Source organism: Elephas maximus, chromosome 21, assembly GCF_024166365.1.
Source record: "Elephas maximus indicus isolate mEleMax1 chromosome 21, mEleMax1 primary haplotype, whole genome shotgun sequence".
NCBI classification, from domain to species: Eukaryota; Metazoa; Chordata; class Mammalia; order Proboscidea; family Elephantidae; genus Elephas; species Elephas maximus.
Window position 1 is genome coordinate 14609831 of NC_064839.1, and position 22242 is coordinate 14632072.

The 22242-nt window shown below is 43.2% G+C and overlaps 1 protein-coding gene across 5 annotated transcripts in view; it reads right to left on the reverse strand.

Moving 5' to 3' along the window:
• Nucleotides 1-22242, reverse strand: part of ANKRD27 (ankyrin repeat domain 27) — a 72257-nt gene that overhangs the window by 3885 nt on the left and 46130 nt on the right. For all 5 annotated transcript variants that reach the window (XM_049863859.1, XM_049863860.1, XM_049863862.1 and 2 more), the window contains 10 exons: nucleotides 20837-21034; nucleotides 19269-19328; nucleotides 19037-19156; nucleotides 17867-17911; nucleotides 15494-15616; nucleotides 5618-5815; nucleotides 4661-4780; nucleotides 3340-3501; nucleotides 1922-2033; nucleotides 1040-1118 (listed from right to left, as the gene is read on the reverse strand). In XM_049863859.1, the coding sequence (XP_049719816.1) occupies nucleotides 1040-1118; nucleotides 1922-2033; nucleotides 3340-3501; nucleotides 4661-4780; nucleotides 5618-5815; nucleotides 15494-15616; nucleotides 17867-17911; nucleotides 19037-19156; nucleotides 19269-19328; nucleotides 20837-21034 (1217 nt within the window). The remainder of the gene's footprint in view (nucleotides 1-1039; nucleotides 1119-1921; nucleotides 2034-3339; nucleotides 3502-4660; nucleotides 4781-5617; nucleotides 5816-15493; nucleotides 15617-17866; nucleotides 17912-19036; nucleotides 19157-19268; nucleotides 19329-20836; nucleotides 21035-22242) is intronic.

Consider the following 22242-nt stretch of genomic DNA (forward strand, 5'->3'; position numbering starts at 1 on the left):
GAGCACCTTCACTCCCTATCTGGAGAAGGTTTTCACCAATCTACATGCAAACTGCTGTTTTCCTCCTATATTAGTGATTAAAACATTAGTAAATTTGCTTAGATAGTGAAATTTGAGATATTTCACCTACTACACACGCCATGAACTGCAGTTACTATGCGTACAACTATTTTCCATGTTCCCCCCTTCCTTTTCTCAGCTCAGAAATGTATTTTTAAATATAACAATAAATGAAGTCTGTAATCTTGACTGTCCCCCTAAAGAATTCCAGTTTTAATTGTTGTTAATTCTTACACTGACAGGAATAATGAAGATGACTATTAAGGAGAAATGTGTTTACCATGGATTACTTTTAAAAAGCCAGACTTTATACAACTACAAGGCAGTGTTTAATAACTCACTTGATGTGAATCTTCAATAAAATTAGGCACCCTTCTATCCCTTGTCATAATCTCCTTGAAACCCTTCCCCTTAAACCCAAAGTAACATCTGGGATAACCAAAAAAACAAGCCCACTGCCATCAAGTCTGTTCCAACTCACAGAGACCCTATAGGACAAAGTAGAACTGCCCACAGGGTTTCCAAGGCTGTAATCTTTATGGAAGCAGACTGCCACATCTTTCTCTCACGGAGCAACTGGTGGGTTTGAACCACCAACCTTTCAGTTAGCAGGAGAGTGCTTAACCACTGTGCCATGAGCGCTCCCTAAACATTTGGGATAGAACAAAAAAACCAAACCCACTGTCATCGTGTTGATTCTGACTCACAGCAACCCCATGTGACAGAGTAGAACTTGCCCCACAGGGTTTCCAAGGAGCAGTTGGTGGATCCAACTGCAGACCTTTTGGTTAGCAACTGTAGCACTTAACCACTAGGCCACCAGGGCTCCACATTTGGGATGGTGGTATGAAAAGCTCTCACTGGCCACAGGGTGGCAGCATTTGATGACACCAGTACAAACTTGTCTATCCCGCCTACTTCAGTTGTGAGTCAACTGTAAGGTTAAAAGCACAGACACCAACTTGAATTTTATACTTACTTAAACTGACCAGCTGGACGGACAAAGTGAAACTGTCTTGTAAAAGGTTCATTTGGTAAATCACACATTTTTGAGTTCCCTGTAGATAAAATGACAAATTTCTTAATACTTCAGAAACAGCATTAAGAATTGTTTTAAAAATTTTAGCACTGATACAATCTTTCCATTTTCTTAGTTTAATGAAATTTAGAAACTTAAGCACTGAATTAGCTTAAAGATATATTAGAAGCTACCTATTTATTACTGTATGAACTCTCACAGAACGGAAAGATGAATCTGCAATACACTGATATTCTCCAGCCACAGCCAATCGTGGTGACAGCCACAGACTTATCCAGGTGTGTGAATGAGTTTATACACATTCTTGCACTGCAAACCCATATTGTCATTTTTTTTTTTAGAAAAAAGCAGAATAAGAACCTCTTCTAAGCTAGAATAACTTAAAAAAAAAAAGGCTTCAGTCCCCTCCCCTGTACGGCAAATGCTTTTCTAATTACTAACAGCCTCTACACCTGCAAAAATTATTTTAAAAAATGAAAATAAAAATACTCAGAAGAACACCTGGCTTTGGAAAATGAAGCAGGAAAGAAACTACCAGAGGTTGCCCCTCCTCTCCAGGCGGGAAGTAGCGGCCTGCTCCTTCAAGGTAATGCTGAGAGTTTCTATCTTATTTCCTCAGGAGACATCATTACAATCAACCAGAAAATTAGTATCCACAAAAGCTCACCTCTCATCTGGTAATTTAGGATGTAACGGACATGTCTTTGGTGCCTGATCCTACCCCCGTCATGATGATAATTCCATTTTAGGAAAACCAGCCCCTACCCGTGGATTTCCAAATAAACCCAAGCTGAGAGTTGTAGAAGGATTGTAAGTGCTTACATTTTTTCCTGATCTTAACAGTAACGTACTCCTTGTGGTCTGTTTCATCCACGTCACCTAATGTGGCCACACAGCTTGGTACTACCTGAAGTAATTCCATAATTTTCGAATTCTACAATTTGGGGAGGAAAAGGTAACAGCAATTATTTTTTATTACCTCTTAGCAGGTTATTGCTTGCTTTCAATCTAAATGTTAGCATTGGTGTGGTTAGGCAGAAAAGCTGAGAAGCAACTACAGACAAACTGAAGCCGTGAAGTCTAGTGGTTAAGGGCAGCCCTCTGAGGCCAGTCAGCCTGTATTTGGAGCCTAGATCTGACCTCTCCTAGATGCCCTGGGCCAGGTATTCATCCGCTTTGTGCATAAGAGGACTTATTATTGTATGGTTGTCATGAGGACCGGGGGAGTTCAAGCAAGTTAGACACAGCAGGGTCTACCAGTTGCTGTTGGCTCTGACTCATGGCAATCCCCATGCATGTCAGGGTAGGACTGGGCTCCATGGGGTTTTCAATGACCGATTTTTCAGAAGGAGATTGCCAGGCTTTCTTCTGAGGTGCCTCTGAGTGGACTTGAACTGCCTACCTTTCAGTCAGCAACCGAGCACGTTAACTGTTTGCACAACCAGGGACCCCAGAAGAGGGCCTAGCACATGGTAAAGGGCTCAGTAAAAAACATTCATCATCATTTGAGGAAGTACTAAATTGACAGTTTAAAATATTTCAATTCTGTTAAGAAATGTCACTGAAAATTAAAAGTTAATATAACGAGCCTTTTATGAGTAGGTAGGATTTGTGATGACCTTTTCAAGTGTGTCATTTAACAACCAACTGGCTGTTTATCCCCAGTAGAAAGTATGAACAGGGACCAGAAAGCCCTTTTTCCTCACCATGTCTCCATGGCAAACATCCACAGAACTGGAGAGTGGTGAATCAGCATATTACAATGCCTCTTACAGAACTCGAGGAGTTTTAAATTCACAAACTAACTTCCTCTACTGTGCTGCTGAGGCAATGGGTGTATTCACACAGCAGGCGTGGTGAAACCAGGACAAGATTTTAACTTGCTACCTCCCAGGAAACCAAACTCTGTCCCCTCTAGTACCTGGCTGCAGGTAAGATGTACCAGAGTGAGGCACCTCCACCTGCAGTTGGTAGGGGCTCACCTCCTCTCACGCCTTTGAAAACTACCCCTGAGAGTATGATTCCTGGCTCCCTGAGTGTGCCACCTCTGATCAGGGGACAAAGGGCCTCGTATTTAACCACACTGGCAGGCTTTCTGGCCCATCCCTGCCGACTTGGCCCAGCCCAGCGATTCAAACATCTGGCTATTGCCATCCCAGATCTGCTTTAAATGCAAGGAGTCAATAGTGAGCTGTCCAGGAGCTTGGGATCCTCTCAGCTGTGGAGCTCCCTCCACTTACCTGGTCAGCACAATCTATAGGTGTGCGCTGCCTCTTGTTCACAACGTGAACTGATGCTCCGTGAAGCAGAAGCAGCTCTACCACAAAGACATGCTTTTCTATCACGGCCTCATGCAGCGCTGTGTTCCCCTTGTTGTTAGAAACATTAATGGAGGCTCCATGCTGGAAGGAGGAACAGCTCAGTCAGAGCAATGCTAAAAACATTCACATAGAATCCAGGTGGCGGGCAGATGGACGTTCACCTTAAATTATTTCAACTTTTCTGCATGTCTGAAAATTTTCATGATAAAATGTTGGGGGTAAAAGTACTGTTGAGAAAAAGGTTTATGGACAAAGACAGCCACTGCAGCATTTACCATCATAAAAAACAAACCAACCCATTGCTGTCGAGTCAGTTCCGACTCACAGTGACCCTACAGGTCAGAGCAGAACCGCCCCATAGGGTTTCCAAGGAATAGCTGGTGGATTTGAACCTCCAACCTTTTGGTTAGCAGCCGTAGCGCTTGACCGCTGTGCCACAAATAGAAACCATTTAAATGTACAGAGCAGAATCAGTTAAAAAAGAAAACAAAAACCACGGGACATCCATAGTTACGCAACCACTAAAACTCAAGGTTTTAATAAACAATTTTTTATGTTAAATGGAAAAAAGCAAGAGAAAAAACAATACTAATCTGAACTACACACATTTTTTAAAGTCCACCAAATCAACTGCCTCCGAGTAGCAGGGTTATGGGCAAGTTGGTTTTCCCCCTGCTTCTTTAAATTCTTTGTCTTACAGTCAACACGTACAACCTTTATCAAGAGGGGAAAAAGGGATACTGCTCAGGGGCACAGAGTTTTGTTACGGGCGATGAAAAAATCTGCAGATCGTGGTGATGGTTCCACAACACAGTGAACACAATGTCACTGAGTGTACACGTAAAAATGGCTGAAATGTTTTGTTATACATATTTCACCACCAAAAAAAAAAGAAGAAAAAGAGTAGGAGTGACACAGAAGGGTGTTAAGTTCACACTTCAGGTAAGAATTCAAATCACTTGCAGTAATGAGGTGAGATTCTAACCTTCAGCCTAAGTAGAGCCTAAGACCCTAACTTTAACCTGATGAGGCACAGACCCTGAGACTGATTCCCCGTCACAGAACCATATGTGAAAATGAGAGTGGGCCTGCTGAAGGCAAGGGGCCCGAGGCCTACCCTCTGCCATCATCGGTGCAGGCCAGAGGCCAAGATCCCACAGGGAAGTTCCTGAGGTTATGCCCATTATGAGCTGGGCCGCACTCTCAGACGGCTCCTGGATGGTGAGGGCTCTATACTTACCTGTAGCAACAGTGCAGCGACTTCATGATGGCCACTGGAACAGGCATATATGAGGGGTGTATTTCCACTTATATCCTTTTTATTGGCTTTTGCATTAGAATCTAATAGACACCTCACCACCTAGCCCAGAGAAGAAAAGTATTCAACCTTAATTATAACTTGCAGGGTGAGACATCCTCTCACACAATATTCTTTCGACTTTTCTCTAAGGCTCTTTAGATACATGTCTCACCCTCAGGAGAAAGTAGACCAACTGAAAGGGAGCAGGGATTAACATGTGCAGAGGACCTACTGTGTGCCAGGCAGTGTGCTGGGGACTAGTTTTTTCATTTCATCTTTGTATCGACCCTCTGGAGGATTAGAACTGCTACTCCAGTTTTACAGGTTAGGAAATGATGCTGGAAGCACTGTGCTAGGCAAAGGAGGAGAGATGGAAGACCTGAAATATGGTCCATATCTTTAAAAAGCTTACAGTAGAACTAAAAAAGGAAAATGAAAAAAAAAAAAGAATTATATGTGTATGTATAAATTTCAAAAAGAAATAAAGGACTTTAAAAAGTCAATTTTTGCACAGGCATCCCTTGAACTCTTTCTGTAGGGCCATGGCTTTCCTTCACTAAGCACTAAACTGCACGGCACAGACCATGCTGTGGGAATGTCAAGGTAGTAAGATGACCATGGGTAGAGAGAGCCCTCAATGACCAAACACCAGGGACAGCTGCTGCTGGGGTCACACTCAGAACGACAGCTCTGTGCCACCCAGATGTGAGTGTGTGTGTACCAAGCTGCGTGTCTGCTGTTGAGTGGCCCACCATGTGCATGTCAGGGCTGGAGGAAGGAAATGTGCTGGTCCTCTGGCTAGCCACCAAACCCTCAGCCCTCTGCAGCATCCCCACCAAGTGAAGGTCTAACCAAACCAAGCACCTACTACACTCTGCCCAGAGACAGAACCCATACTTGAAAGTGGCCCTTCTGGCAGGCAAGGTGGAGTGGAACAGCCTGGTCTGCGTTTCTGGCCCCCACATTGGCACCGTGCTTCAACAGGAGGGGGATGAGGTCAGCCCGACCATGCAGAGCAGCAGCATGCAGTGGGGAGGAGCCCTCCTGGTTGGTCACATTCACACCAAGCCCATTGGCAGGAATCTTGGCCAGCTTCTAGTAAGTACAGAAGATGGAAACAGAAATGCCATTAGTACTTAATTATATGGGGCTCAGGGAGTTGAAGCCATCCCACCCCCCAAATCCCCTATGCAAAACTGAGAATTACAATGATATCCAGAATCGGACTGCCCACAGGTGAATAGAAAGGTATGATACTATACAAAAAAAGAATGCCCCTTCTCAACACTTAGTATTCTGTGTTTAACAAAGCATGCCCCCTAAAATGATACCCTATTAGGCCAAGGCAATTCAGTGGTGAAAGGCAAGTCTGTTCAACAAATGGTGCTAGAACACCTAGATACCTGTATATGGATAAAGCTGCACACCAGCCCTTATCGCACACCAAATACAAAAGCTAACTCAAATGCACTACACTTAAATGTAAAAGCTACAACTATGTAAAACATCTTGAAGGAAACAGAAGGAAATCTTTGCAACACTGGGGTAAGTAAAGATTTCTAAGATACAAAAAACATACGCCAGAAAAGAAAAGTTCATAAACTGGACTTTATTAAAATTTTAAATGTTTACTATTTGAAAGATACAGTTAAGAAAATGAAAAGGCAAGCCACAGAATGGGAGAAAATATTTGCAATACATGTATTTGACAAAGGACTTTATCCAGAATATATTTAAAGAAAAAAAAAAACTTACAACTCAATAATAAGACAATGCAATTGAAAAAAAAATAGCAAAAGATTTGAACAGACCTTTCACAAAGGAAGACAGGTAAATAGTCTATGAGTCCATAAAAAGCCCTTCAACATCACTAAATGCAAATGAAAGCCAGGAATGACAAAACCAAAAGGACAAAGAACAGTTCAGTGGACGCTAGGAGGGAGGGCTAGGGGAAGGGGAGGACTACAGGGGCAGGAGACAATACTTTGGGTAAAGGAGATACTCTACTGTAGTGGTTGTGTGACTATGTGTTTGTCAAAACTCATAAAACTTTATGCTAAATTAAAGAGTTGATTTTACTGTATGTAAATTATACTTCAAAAAACAAGAAGAAAAAAAAAAACCCACAATGAAATACCACTGCACACTCAAAAGAATGGCTAAAGTCAAGGATGCAGAGCAACTAGAACACTCAAATACTGCTGGTGGGAATACAAAATGGTACCACTTTGGAAAATGGGCAGTTCCTTATAAACTGGCAGTTTTTTAATAAAGTTTAACGTTGACTTACCATATTACCCAGCAATTTCACTCCTGAGGAAAACTACACACACAAAATAGCTTTACTGACAAAGCCAAAAACTAGACTCCTCAAATGTCTACCAACAGATGAATGGATAAACAAATTATGGTATACCCATTCAATGAACTACTACTCAGCAATAAAAACAAATGACATACTGATATAACAACTTGAGTCTTAAAGACATTATGCTGAGTGAAAACAGCAAGACACAAAGTATATATTGTATATGTTCCTTGGAAACTCTACGGGGCAGTTATACTCTGTTTTATAGGGTCGCTATTTTTTTATGAGTCAGAATCGACTTGACAGCAATGGGTTTGGTTTGGTATGATTCCATTAATGTAAAATTTCAGAAAGTACAAACTAATCTATAATGATTAGGTAATAGGATAGGGGATGGAAGGAGAAATGAACTGCCAAGGAGCACAAAAAAAAACTTTTAGGGGAGAGGGAAATGGCCTATTATCTTGATTATGGTAATGATCTGAAGGGTTTACACATCTGTCAAAACTTGTATATTTTAAATTGGTATAGTTTATTTTTGTAAATTATACTTCAATAAAGGTATTTAAAAAAAAAACTCCAGACACACTGGGCCAGAGAAGATGGGACCGGGTCGTGCGGGGTGGGGGGGTGGGGGGTTTTAATTTAATTTAATCATGGGACACAAGGACATTAAGCAATTTAGTATCTTTTTGAGAAATTACAAAAAGAGAAAATAAGTGGTTTTAAAAGAACAGGAGGCATAAGACTTTATCCAATAAATTCAACAGGTATTCTAATGCATAATTCAACTTCTTGTTAGAACCAGTGAGCTATGAGGTGGGGATGGAGAGGGAGTCAGAAATGGCAAAAAGAACAATTACAGAGCCACACAGTAGCCACCTCTAGCCACACACAGTCATTGACCTGGCTTTGATACTCACAGCAGCCCACTGAGGGGAAGTCACTTTTTGTACTCCATGTATCCAGCAGCAGGGAGACAGAACCAGAGCTGCAAAGGCCCAATATACACCCTTACAACTGAAAAGCTACATGTGAGTGAAAATGTCACCCCTTTTTAATATTCTTGGCTTAGAGTCATCCACAGTGAAGCTTGTTTTTAATAAGGCTGTATTATCTGGCAACAAAAAGGATAACGATTCTGTATATTCTGTAAAGTCAAACGAATTTTCCTAACACGGGACCTGCCCATCTAGAGTCAGACAGAGAACATCTGCGTGCATACTATGTACACTTTTAAAGTTCTTCACAATTATTTACAACAACCTCACAGAGATCTCCCATTTTTAGGAAACTGAAGCACAGAGAAATAATTTGCCCAAGGTTACTGAGTTAACAAATGGCGAGGATGATTCGAATTTGAACTCAAAAACTGGCCCAGAGACTTCATGCTCAACTTCCTGCAGTCCCCATTACAAAACACTAGGACAATTTCCTCCAAATAAAAGCTCAGAGATTACTAATCTGTACCGTATGACATCATTTTGGTAAAACAGATGTATAGATGAATTATTGATAAAATAAAAACTAGATTTTTACATATATAATGGTTAACATATGATACATATTAAATAAAGTTTATATGTACAAAAATATACCAGTTAACAGTGGTTACTTCTAGGAAATACTCATTACTCAGGGGGTGGGGAATTTTTTCTATTTTATATACTTCTGCACCATTTGAATTTTTGGCAATATGCATGAGCATGGCCCATGTGTGTTTTTGTTTAAGTCATATCCAACCAGTACTTTCTCCTACAAAAAGTAGTCCCCTGGAGAGACCACTGTAGTGCTCAGAGCAGCTCTGGAGTGCTTCTTAGAGAGCTTGGAGAGCTTCTTAGAAGCCATGTAAGACCATCAGTCCCAGGACTTGAGTCACATCCTCTCAACCAAAAATAAATACACAAAGCACTATTACCTTGATCACCCACCTTCTTCATTAAATTTGGCTCTGGCTATTTCCTGTAATCAAATCACTTAAGACCTTAAAAACTATGTGCTCCAACCATGTATAAAAAAAATTACACAACACTATGAAGTGGATTTATTCCAGGTATACAAGGCTGACTACAACATTTGAGAATCAATGTCATCTACCACATCGACAGGCTAAGGAAAAATCACATAATCATATCAACTAATGTAGAAAAAGCATTCAACAATAACTAACACCCATTCAAAATAAAACATCTCAGCAAGTTTAGAATAGAGAAGAATCAACTAGATAAACAGCATCTACAAAAAACCACAGCTAACCTGATACTTAATGGTGAAAGAATGAAGGCTTTCCTCCTAAGATCAGGAATAAGGGAAGGCTATCCACTTAACCACTATTATTCAACATAGTGCTGGAAGCTCTAACCACTGTAATAAGGCAAGAAAAACAAATATAAGGCATACAGGTTGGAATGGAAGAACTAATACTGTCCTTAATTGCAGATGACATGATTATATAGAAAATCCCAAGGAATATAAAAAAAACTTCTAAAACTCTTGTGGGAGTTCACTAAGATCACTGGATAAAAGATTCACATGCAAAAATCAATCACATTTTTATATACTAGCAATGGCTATGTGGAAACTGTCATGGCGTAGTGATTAAGAGCTACAGCAGCTAACCAAGAGGCTGGCAGTTTGAATACACCAGGCACTCCTTGGAAGCCGTATGGGGCAGTTCTACTCTGTCCTACAGGGTCGCTATGAGTCAGAATCAACTCAACGGTAACAGGTTTGATTTCCGTCTTTTTTTAATGGCTACGCAGACATCAAAATTAAAGACAGTATCATTTACAATCTCTCAAAAAACAAAGTAAAATACTTACGCATACACTTAACAAAACATACAGAAGGTGTATGCTGAAAATTATAAAATGTTGATAAATGAAATCAAAGAAGGTCTAAAATGTCAATTCTTTCCAAATCATTTATTATTGTTGTTGTTAGGTGACGCTGAGTTGGTTCCGACTCATAGCGACCCTATGCACAACAGAACGAAACACTGCCTGGTCCTGTGCCATCCTCACAAATTTTGCTATGCTTGAGCCCATTGTTGCAGCCACTGTGTCAATCCACCTCATTGAGGGTCTTCCTCTTTTTTGCTGACCCTCTACTTTACCAAGCATGATGTCCTTCTCCTGGAGAAGGAACTGATCCTTCCTGATAAAAGCGACAATACCAAATGCTGCTGAGGAAGTGGAGAAATTGGGTCATTCGTACACTAATGGTAGGAATGTAAAATGGTATAGCCACTCTGAGAAACAGTTTGGAAGGTTATTGTAAAACTAAATATACAATTACCATATGACCCAGCAACTGCACTCTTGGGCATTTATCCCAGAGAAATGAAAACTTACGTTTTCCAAAAAAAAAAAAAAGTACATGAATGTTCACAGCAACCTCCTTAGTAATATTCCAAAACCAGAAACAACTCATGTCCTTCAACAGGTGAATGGTTAAACAAACTGTAGTATATGTATATCATGACTGCTCAGCAATAAAGGAATGGACCATTAATTACATGCAACTTGGAATCACGCTGAGTTAAAAAAGCTAACCCAAAAAGATTACACTGTATGATTACATTTATATAACACTTTTGAAATGACAAAATTATAGACATGTAGAACTGACTAGTAATTGCTAAGGGTTAAGGATGAGGGAAGCATAAGTAGGGATGAAGGGAAGAGAGATGGATATGGCTTTAAAAGGGCAACATGAGTGATTCTTAACTCTTATGGTGACAGAACTGTTCTGTATCTTGAATGGGGTGGGGAATACAGAAACCTACACATGTGACAGAACTGTACAGAACTAAATACACACATACAAATGAGTACAAATGGAGACAGCCCAAGAAGGCAGCTTAGTTTACACACACCGTGCCATTCCCCTACAGCAAAAAACTGAGAAACCAAGTGAAACAGATACAGATGACAATCTGGGAACCCAGAACAGCAAACAAAAGGATGAAGAATTACAACACTGAAGGGAAGGAGAAATTGAATGAAAACAGAGAATGAGAAGACCTACGGACTGTAGGTGCCCTACTAGCCGGCGTGGCACGGCGTGGCCATCTTGAGACACATGGTTTTCACTGCAGAGTTCTACCAAACATTCAGAAAAGAGTTGGCACCAATTCTACTCAAACTATTCCAGAACATAGAAAACAAACAAACAAACAAAAAAACCTGTTGCCATTAAGTTGATTTCGACTCATAGCAACCCTATAGGACAGAGTACAACTGCCCCATAGGGTTTCCATAGGGCACCGAGTCGATCCAAACTACAGTATTTTGGTTAGCAGCTGTAGCACTTAACCACTATGCCACCAAAGGAACTATTATTCTCTAATTCATTAACTGAAGCCAGCATTCCCGATTCTGAACCCAAAGACACACACACACAAAAAAAATACAGACCAATATTCCTCATGAATATAGACATAAAAATTCTCAGTAAATTCTAGACAACAGAATTCAACAGCGTATCAAAAAAAAATACATCACGATCTGGTGGGATTCATACCAGAGACACAAGGGTGGTTCAACATCAGAAAACCAACCAATGCAATTCACCGCATAAATAAAACAAAGGAAAAGAATCACGTGATCATCTCAATCGATGCAGAAAAGGCATTTGATAAAAGCCAATGCCCTTTCCTGATAAAAACTCTCAGCAAAATAGGAATAGAAGGGAAATTCCTCAACTTAATTGAGGGCATATATACAAAACCAACAGCCAACATTATTCTCCACAGACAGAAGCTGAGAATGGGAATGAGACAAGGATGCCCATTATCACCAGTCTTATTCAGAATTGTACTGGAAGTCCCAACCAGAGCAATAAGACAAGAAAAGGAAATAATGGGCATCCAAATTGGTAAGGAAGAAATAAAACTGTCCCTACTCACAGATGACATGATTCTATACATAAAAAACGTCAGGGATTCTACAAGAAAGTTACTGGAGCTAATAGAAGGGTTCAGCAAAGTGGCAGAGTACAAGGTCAACATACAAAAATCAATTGATTCCAAAAAAAAAAAAGAAAAAAAAAATCAATTGATTCCTCTACACTAACAAGGAGAATTCCAAAAAGGGAATCAATAAAACAATACCATTTACGATAACCACCCCAAAAATAAAATATCTAAGAATAAATTTAACCAGGGACGTAAAAGACTTATACAAGGAAAACTACAGAACACTACTACAAGAAACCAAAAGAGACCTATATAAATGGAAAAACATACCATGTTCATGGACTGGACTACTTAACACTGTGAAAATGTCAATACTAGCCAAAGCAATCTATAACTACAATGCAATCCTGATTCAAATCCCAAAAACGTTGCTTAACGAAATGGAAAAAACTAATCTCCAACTTTACATGGAAAGGAAAGAGGCCCCGAATAACTAAAGCATTATTGAAGAAGAACAAAGTAGGAGGCTTCATACTTATCAATCTCGGAACTTACCATACAGCCATGGTAGTCAAAACAGCCTGGTACTGGTACAACAGATACATAGACCAATGGAACAGAACTGAAAACACCGAAGTAAATCCATCTAGTTACAGACAGATGGAGCCCTGGTGGTGTGCAGTGGTTAGGGCTCAGCTGCTAACCAAAAGGTCAGCAATTCAAATCTACCAGCTGCTCCTTGGAAACCATATGAGGCAGTTCTACTCTGCCATGTAGGGTTGCTATGAGTCAGAATTGACTCAATGGCAACAGGCTACTGGGTGTGGACAGATGATCTTCAACAAAGGGTTGAAGTCCATTCAATGGAGAAGAGATAGTCTCTTTAACAAATGGTGCTGGAAAACTGGATATGCATATGTAGAAAAAAATGAAAACAAGATCCATACCTCACAGTGTAAACAAAAACTAACTCAAAATGGACCAAATACCTAAATATTAAACCTAAAACTTAAAGTTACTGGAAGATATCACAGGGACAAAGCTAGGGGCCCTAATCTAGGCATAATATACTATCAACCATAATTAAAAATGCACAAACAAAAGAAGATAGACTAGATAACTGGGATCTCCTATAAATTAAATAATTATGCTCATCAAAAGACTTTATTAAAAGAGTAAAAAGAGCCTACAGACTGGGAAAAAAATTTTGACAATGACTTAACTGACAAGATCTAATCTCTAAAACATATAGAAAACTTTAACACCTTAATGACAAAAAGACAAAGAATCCAATCAAAGAGCAGGCAAAGGACATGAGCAGACACTTCATCAAAGAAGACATTCAGGCAGCTAGCAAACACATGAAGAGATGCCCACAGTCATTAGCCATTAGAGAGATACCAATCAAAACTACAATGAGATATCATCTCACTCCTGCAAAAATGACACTGATCAACAGAAAACAACAAATGATAGTGAGGTTGTGGGGAGACTGAAACCCTCATACATTGCTGGTGGGATTGTAAAATGGTACAACCACTATGGAAGATGCTATGGCGCTTCCTCAAAAAGCTAGAAATAGAAATATCATATGATCTAGCAATCCCACTCCTAGATATCTATCCTAGAAAAATAAGAACAGTGACATGAATAGACATACGCACACCCATGTTCACTGCAGCATTACTCACAATAGAAAGAAGATGGAAACAACCTACGTGCCCATCGACAGATGAATGGATAAACAAAATATGGTACACACATACAACAGAATACTATGCAATGATCAATGAGTCCACAAAACATCTGGAAGACATTACACTGAATGAAATAAGTCAATCACAAAAGGACAAATATTGTATGATACCACTTTTATAAAAAGTCAAAATAGGCTTACATACAGAAAGCAACATTCTTTGATGGTTACCAGGAATAGGAGGAGGAGGGAGGGAGAATCACTTACTAGATAGTAGACACGTGTTTTAATTCTGGTGAACGGAAAGGCAGTTCACAATATGGGGAAAGTCAGCACATGACCAAGGTAAATGAAGACACTGAGAGATACACGAGAATAAAGGACAACGAAGGTAAATGCTATGTAACACATATAATTCTGCAACAACAGTAATAACCAAAACTTTGTGAGTGGTTACATAGGTAGATATGTGTGCTATGTGGGTATGGGAGGATGTGTGGGAGTACATGCATGTGCATATAAAGGTGTGGTTATGGGCATCTGTATATACATATTTGTATGTACTACATATATAGTCATATGCATAACAGAGCAAAAGGAGGCACAGTCATGGAAACTTCCTAGACAAATCCAAATACTTCGTGGGACTGAGTTACTGGGCTTGAAGTCTAAGGATCATAGTCTTGGGGGGGCATCTAGGTCAACTGGCGTAACAGAGTTCATAAAGATAATGTTCTACCCCCTAGTTTGGTGAGTAGTGTCTGGGGTCTTAAAGGTAAAACTTGCGGGTGGTCATCTAAGATAAAACTATTGGTCTCCTCCCATCTGGAGCAAAGGAGAGTGAAGGAAACCAAATATTGAAGGAAGCAATTAATCCATAGGACTAATGGCCCTAACGAACCACAGCCTCCTCTAGCCTGAGACCAGAAGAACTAGACAGTGCCTTGCTACCACTACCGACTATTCTGACCATGGATGCAACAGAAGGTCCCAGTTAGAACAGGAGAAAAATGTAGAACAGAACTCATATTCATAAGAATGACCAGACTTACTGGACTGAGAAAGACTGAAGGAAACCCTGAGACTATAGCCCTAAGACACCCTTTTAACCTGGAACTGAAGCCACTCCCGGATGTCACCTTTCAGCCAAATAACAGATCGGCCTATAAAATAAACAATAATACCCGTGAGGAATGTGCTCCTTAGAACTATAGGGGACCGCGTGGGCGACATTTGCCCAAAAGCAAAGGTGAGAAGGCAAGGAGGGGCAGGGAAACTGGAGGGATGGCAACTTGGAAGGCAGGGTGGAAATGGGGAAAGTTTGGCACATTGTGGGGATAGCTACCAATGTCAGAGAACAATTTGTGTATAAATCGTTGAATGCTAAACTAATTTGCTATGTAAACATTCACCTAAAACACAATGTTTAAGAAAATGAGTACAAATAAAACTGAGGAATGTAAGATCAATAGATTCTATCAATGTCAACATCATTGTATTATAGTTTTGCAAGATGTTACCATTGAGGAAACTGGGTAAAGGGTACAAGGGACCTCTCTGTCACAGAGGGGCATACCAACAGGAGCAAAGGCAGCAGCGAGGGAACAGGTGTGCGGCCTCCTGAGGGGCCTGCAGCAGGCAAGTCCGTTCATAAGCTCCTGCCATGTGACTAGAGGGCCCAGACAGCAGTGGAGCAGCTTCTCTCCAACCTGAGCTAATTAACGCCCACTCCATCTAGGGGAGACCTCCTACCAGCCACTCCATAATTATCGGGCTGAGAAGCAGAGGCCTTTCATAAGGGGAAGAAAGGAGAATTCCCCCATGCCCCTCCCAACAGAAGCCAAGCCAAACCTTTTGAGCTGGAGCACATTTGGGGCACTGGCACAAGGGGTGGCAAAAGCCCAGATCCACGGCACCGGCAGCATCCTCCACTTCATCCAGCTCATCCTCTGTCCACTCCAGGAGGTAGCGCACCTGGGGTTGGACGGCAAGGAGAAACAGGAACTTGGAAGGCATTCTTAGCTCCTCTCCCACATTCAGCCAGCTGTTCCCAAATCAGGACCTACACTTCCTCAGGCATCCAGGTAATTTGCAGATGGCTTCTGCTCCCTGCAAGGGTCCAGTGTTCACCAGAGCCCAAGTCTCTCTAAATCCTTTCAGTGCTGACAGAGAGATGAAGCTACCACTTCTGCACCTGGTGACAGAGATGCTTTCTTCTATCTTATCAAGAGGCAGGCTGATGCTGCTTCCAGGTGGCCTCTTTAAAACCCTGGCCCTTGGGGCACCTTCTCTTACATTATCTAATCGGATCCTTTCAACAATGAGGCAGCTCCAGACCCCTCCCTCCTCCCTAAAAGAAAGGGATCAAAGAGGTCAAGGCATTCAAGGACATGCCAATAACAAGTGGTGGTCAGGACCGGCCAGTGCTCTTTCACTTTTGTCATGTGTTGGCCCAGGGGCGAAAGTATTAAACAATCTCCAAACAGGTCAAATTCCTGTCCAAGTCATGTAGAATGTATGTTCCAAAATCTAGTTTTTAGAACAATAAATCTGAAAAGAGAAAACCAGGTAAATACATTTCTAGGTCTGGTTCCAGGCACCGATGAAGTAAGCATACACCTGCAAGGAGTGACAAAAGGTTCCAGGAAGACCCCCTTCTGCTCCCAAACGTCTCCCATTCAGGTCCCTTCAACATCCCTGACAGACATTCCTGAAGGGGAAAATGCCCAAGGCCTCTATGGAGGGCCTCACCTAACAGATCAGCTGGGACAGACCTAGGGCAGCTCCTCCAGATGAGAAGAGGGAACAGGAACAGGGGTGGGACCTGAGGGTAGGCGCCTCAGGGAGGGGTTGGCTGTGGAAGAGTCTGGATGGTGACCTGAGGGCACCTGAGAGTTAGTCTCCTTCACCTCCTTCACAGTGGCCTCAGCCCTCCTCCTCCACCCCAGCAGGAAGATAAGCAGACATGCCAGAACACAGGGACAGTCATAATCTGTTTTCTGCTCACATCATGGCTTTTAGGGTGCTAAAGAAGCCCTCCTCTCCTTCATCCAGGAACACTGGGTGCTCCTGGGGATGGTCTTCAGCCGCTGCCTCCAGGCCTCAGGAAAGGAGCAACCCGGCATCAGCCAGGGTAACTGTGTGCCGTGCTGACAGATCAACAGACGGCTCTGGGCAAAGGCTAATACCTCAACAGCCACATGCAGATTCTTAATATCCCAGAGGTTGCTATACTCAGATGCCAATCATTTCTGTCCACTGCCTCCAACTCCATCATTGGTAAAAAGCACTCCTGAAATACGCATCCTTGCAATGTGGTTTATTCACAGCCCCTAATTTGGTAGGAGTCCCTGGGTGGTGCAAATGGTTACTACTAACTGAAAGGTTGGCAGTTCGAACCCACCCAGAGGCACCTCGGAAGTAAAGACTGGCGATCTGCTTCCGAAAGGTCACTGCCTTGAAAACCCTATGCAGCAGTTCTACTCTGCACACTTGGGGTCACCATGAGTCGGAATTTACCTCCACAGCAACTAATAACAACAAATTTGGTAAGCATCAAATCCGCTCCTTCCTTCGAAGTAGAAGGCATAACACATTCCATCCAGGAAGCCAAAGGCAAGCTAGGGGCACGCCAGGAGGCTCTAATGACGTCTGTCTCCGTTGTCCAGTGACCTCCTCGTCAGATGTGCCCTCACAGCAAGGCTAATGCAGACAGCTTGCCTCACGCTTTACATCTTCTCTAGACACTAAACCCAGAGCACCATCTCGTCCAGGAGCCATAGCCCTCAACACTTCTGGAGAGCCACACGCACCCTCCTTCCTGGCTCTGTACTCACCTCAACCACTTCATCCACTCCATCCAGCCCCTGCCCTCTCCTTAAAGCCAAGCTACCCACATCTCCCCTGGCTAGTGGGCCCGGGCTCACGGCCCCAGTCTATGCCCCTGGACATGGGCTGGCCTGCCACATCTCACTGCCCTCCTGAAACACAAACGTCTAAGAGGCAGGGGTCGCACTAACTATGTGGCTTTATGTCGACCTGACTCATTACCCAAGGGGAAAACGCAACACTGGCATGACCAGCTATTCGTTAAACGCACCATCTTCTATGTGAAGAACAAAGAATACGAACAGTTCACAACCAACTTAGAGATGAAAAGCAAGGACTACATGTGGATGATTTAACCGACAGCAAGCTTTTTAAGATGCCGTTGTAAAAACTCACCATTTCTAGATCTCCATCAGCAACAGCTCTTAAAAGTTTTTCTACCTTAATAAAAGGAAAAAGAATGTTAGGAAACTGATTTTAACAATGGTATAACAAATAATAAAAATGGCACTCTGAAAACCTCGTGGCTTTCATTTGTCTCTTGCTTTGTGGAGTTTCAACATCTCATTTAATACCTCACAAACATATCCCTGAAACTGCTCAGACAGGACATCCTAGCTAGTCACTAGTGCGTACAGAATACATTACCATTTAAGGTATAAAAATCCAACAGCTGTTTATGTGGAAATGTGAGATGACAATCACCTTGAAGCACACGTGCTTCCTAAGAGATCAGCCACCCCTCGGATCTAGTACCACACATGCTCAGCTCTCTTTACCCACTGGGTGAGGGGGCCACAAAGGTGGGCAACTCCTCCTCAAGGTCTCAAGTCTTCTGCTAGACTCTGGGGCATATCTCTTGGCTTTCTGTGCTGTGGTTTTGCCTTGAGCTGGGGGCTGTGGAAAGGAGGAAGACTAGGGCAGAGTCATGACAGCTCCCCACCCATAGGGGACCAGTGGAGCAAGCTGTGGTCCACTCATACAATGGTCTACTCTCCAGTTAAAGAAGCAGATCTGTATGTGCTGACATCAAACAAGCTCCAGGTTAAATGAAAAAACAAAACAAGGTATGACTCATAAATAAGTTTTGAAAAATGCAGTGTGTGAGGGCATCTAAATGTCTAAATAAACTGAAGCAGTCAGGAACGATGCACCTCACGTTGTTAACGGCAGGTACTGAGGTACTTACGGGGCTGGGAGGTGGAAAGCAGAGAATTTCTTACTTCACCAAAGAATAATTCATTGAACCTACAGGTGACTTTATTGGTACCTTTCTTAGAATATTCTCTTTCTCACATACACACAGACACACACTCATACTCTATTTACAAAGCAAAGAGCAGCTTGGGGAGCAGGCTGTGGAAGGACAAGCAGAGAGACCAGCAGTGTGAGAACTGCCCAGGCTCATCTTGAGGGCACCAATGAGCCACCACAGCAAAGATGTGCCCTTCGCAGTAATGAGCCGGCAGGCTGAATGCGCAGCACCTGCCAGGCTCCAGGGCTCCTTAACTGGCTGCTGTATCACCATGGCCACCGAGTTCTCATCCTCCCGTCAGGAAGCCTCACCTCTCTGTAGTCCCTCTTGGTCTCCTCTTGCCTAGAGCTCACTGACATGGAGGAGAAGCTGGAGGTGGAGGACCCCTGGCTGATGGAATCCACAGAGCGCCGAGGGGACTGAGCAGGGACCTGCAGTGAGGGCGTCCAGACCAGAGAAGACATGGGCACACAGACACACAAGGGCCAAAAAGGAGGCCCCTGGCCTTGCATATAACCAGCAAGCATAGCCCCATTCATTTACCTCAGAAGACTTCTGCCTCCTTTCAAAGGCCAGCTGCCTGGCTTCCATTATCGACAGAATCTGGGAGGACAGCAAGGATATAAAAACTACTGAATGAATGAGTAGCAACCAAATATCATCACCCACAGTGCCCCACGGCCTGCCTTTCACCTTGGAATCTCAGCAGAGTCTCAGATCACGCAGCCCAGCCATACCCTGAGATACACCGAAAAACCAAAGCCCCAGGCAGGTGGGAACTTAGCCAAGATCAAACAAAACCAAGTGTGGGCTTCCTCCCATCACGTCATGACCAAGCATGGGGAGTTAGTACTCTCCATGAAGGGGTTCAGAGGATAAGAGAAGCCCAGGCACAGACAGGGCCTCAAAGGCTAGCTCATGCAGCCCCCAGGCCCTCTGTCCACAGCATAAAGTGAGACCTGTGCCCGGGTACCCACAGGTCTCACACAGCAGCTGCAATGCAGAGCTGAGTCAAGGCGGTAGCTTCCTCCTCTCCTCAGCAGAGGCCCTCGGGAATGGGCCTGTAGTGGAAGCTAGAGAAGCAAAGGGGCCCTCCTCTGGGGGCGCCTCAGCCTCCTGGGCCCAGGGCAGCACCGGTCAGTCCCAGGCAGATGTTGCTGCTACAAGGCAAAGGCCTTGTGAGTGTGCAGGCAGCACAGCTGACACCTCCCCTGGAGTCAGGAGCAGGGGTTTAAACCTTTATAACCTGCCACTCCCAGAAAAAGACATGAACTAACTGAGAACAGTCCCTAGAAGAGAGCTGGAAATTGTAAAAGGGAGCCGGTAAAATATCAAAAGGGCCTATGCGAAGGGGGGCAACTAGGTGCTTGCAGGAAAACGGGATCATCTGTGCGTGCCGCCCTGCTGATGTTCTGGAGGCACCAGGCTGCTGGCCATGCAGGCCTCCGCTTCACCGCGGCGTTGCTCCTCCCCTGGCTCACCTGCCCAGCACACTTCTCGGTGGCCTCCCTTCAGCCAGGGCGGCCGCCGGGAGAGATGGCACAAAGCCACCCCACTCCCCGCCCAGTCATACGAGGTGAGCACTTTCTTTACGTGTTGCCAAAAACTACATGTTTCTAGAAATTACTACCAGGAAACAGCGAATTAACTAAAGTCCTTTACAAATCACTTGTGAAAGAAACTATACTCAATGATGTTCAAAAGTGGCCAAGTTAGAAAAGGTTCCTAGGAGTTCGGGCTGAAGTCCCAGGAAAGCAGAGCTCTGGCACTTGCTGCTGGCCTTTCCCACTCCCTGTGCCAGCTTTTCTAGCTCGGAGCCCTTGTCCTGTCTGCATACATTCACTACTAAATCGATGGCACTCAGAGTCCAGGGCAAACTCTTCCCGAGGCAGCTCTAGGAACGACACTGGGAAACGTCGTAAAACTGAAAATAATATAAATTAGTAAGGCCCGTTAACAACCAGGTCCTAAATGCAGGAGAGAGGGTGCAGGCCACGTTCTGTCCTCAGGCACTAATGCACAGTTTGCCCCACAAGGCAAAGACCTAATAATCTGTGGACATTGATTTTTTTTTTTTAAGTCATATGCTGCCCAGAGAGGAAAAATGCTACCTTTGTATTCAATGCACACTTGAGTGGTGTTTCTTTCAGTCTGTTCTGGATCTCTGTAGACGCTCCATTCTGTAGCAATGTCTCTATGATGCCTTGGTAGCCCCAGCGTGCAGCTATGTGTAGGGGAGTGTCTCCTTTCTCGTTACCGATATCCAGTCTGCAGGAGCGCACATCGTAGTAGACCAAAGCCTTCACGCACTACAAAGACATTGGGAAATGCAGCCATTAATGGACATGCTGAGCCCTGGGCAGCGTCTGTTCTCCACAGCCTCCATCCAAGTTCCAATTCCATCAAGGCTCCATCCAACAAGCAATGTGCAGCCACAGAGAGTCAGACATCAAGGATTTCAGGTTACCTGATCCTGACACATCACTTCTTGAAAAGAACTCAACTGCACACCAGTAAGAAACGGCTAGATAAAATTGTGGCATATCCATGTGAAAACAGAGTTACCATAGCAGCCGGGCCTGGCTCTTGGGCATCTGGGACCTTGGATTCCAGGAGTTCCTGAACTGATAAGGGTAGTTCAGTGTGCCTGAAGGGTCTGTACAACAATGTGGTTTATGCTACACACCTGCTTTCCTTCTGGGAGTCTGCATATAGAGGGGCCTACGTGACCAATTCCAATAAAAACTTTGGGCAGTGGGCCCCTAATAAGCTTCTCTGGCAAACAGCACTTTCCACATGGTCTTATGACTCACTGCTGGAGGAGTTAAATATGTTCTGTGACTCCCCTGGGAGATGACTCTTGAAAGTTTGCGCCTGGTTTTCTCCTAGCTTCACCCCATGTGTCTTCTCCCCTTGCTGATTCTGTTTTGTAACCATAAACTGTAATGAATCTTAGCCATGAAGACAAGTACATGTTAAGTCCTGTGAGTCTCTGTGGTGAGTCACTGAACCCAGGGGTGGTCCTGGGGACCCTGACACCATCCACACGACCGATTACTGTGCAGCTAGTTAAGCATGGGTTGGTCTACACTGATTGTCCGGAGGCTTTCCATCACAGGTTAAGTGTAGAAATCAAGTAGCATGAAAACGTACAGGGTAGGTTCCCACTTTGGTGCGTGAACCACCTAACCCAGTTTAAACCAAGGTATGTAACAGTCTATCTGCATATCACTATGGAGAGAAGGGGGAAGGTGGCTAGGAAAACACACATACGGTGAGATGCTAAGTGAAAACAGGAATTATAAAATTCTTTGGCATTACTACAAAAATGTAAGAACTGTTGTTATGTACAAAGATAAGAACCAGGGGATTAGCAGGGATGAATGAAAATGATTTAATTTCAGAATAAGACAATGGGCAATTAAGCCTTGGATTGCTGTCACTGCAGTATGGCTTCTGCAATAAAAAAAAAAAAAAAAAAAACTTCACAGCACATGTCCCAATAATTCCCAAACTA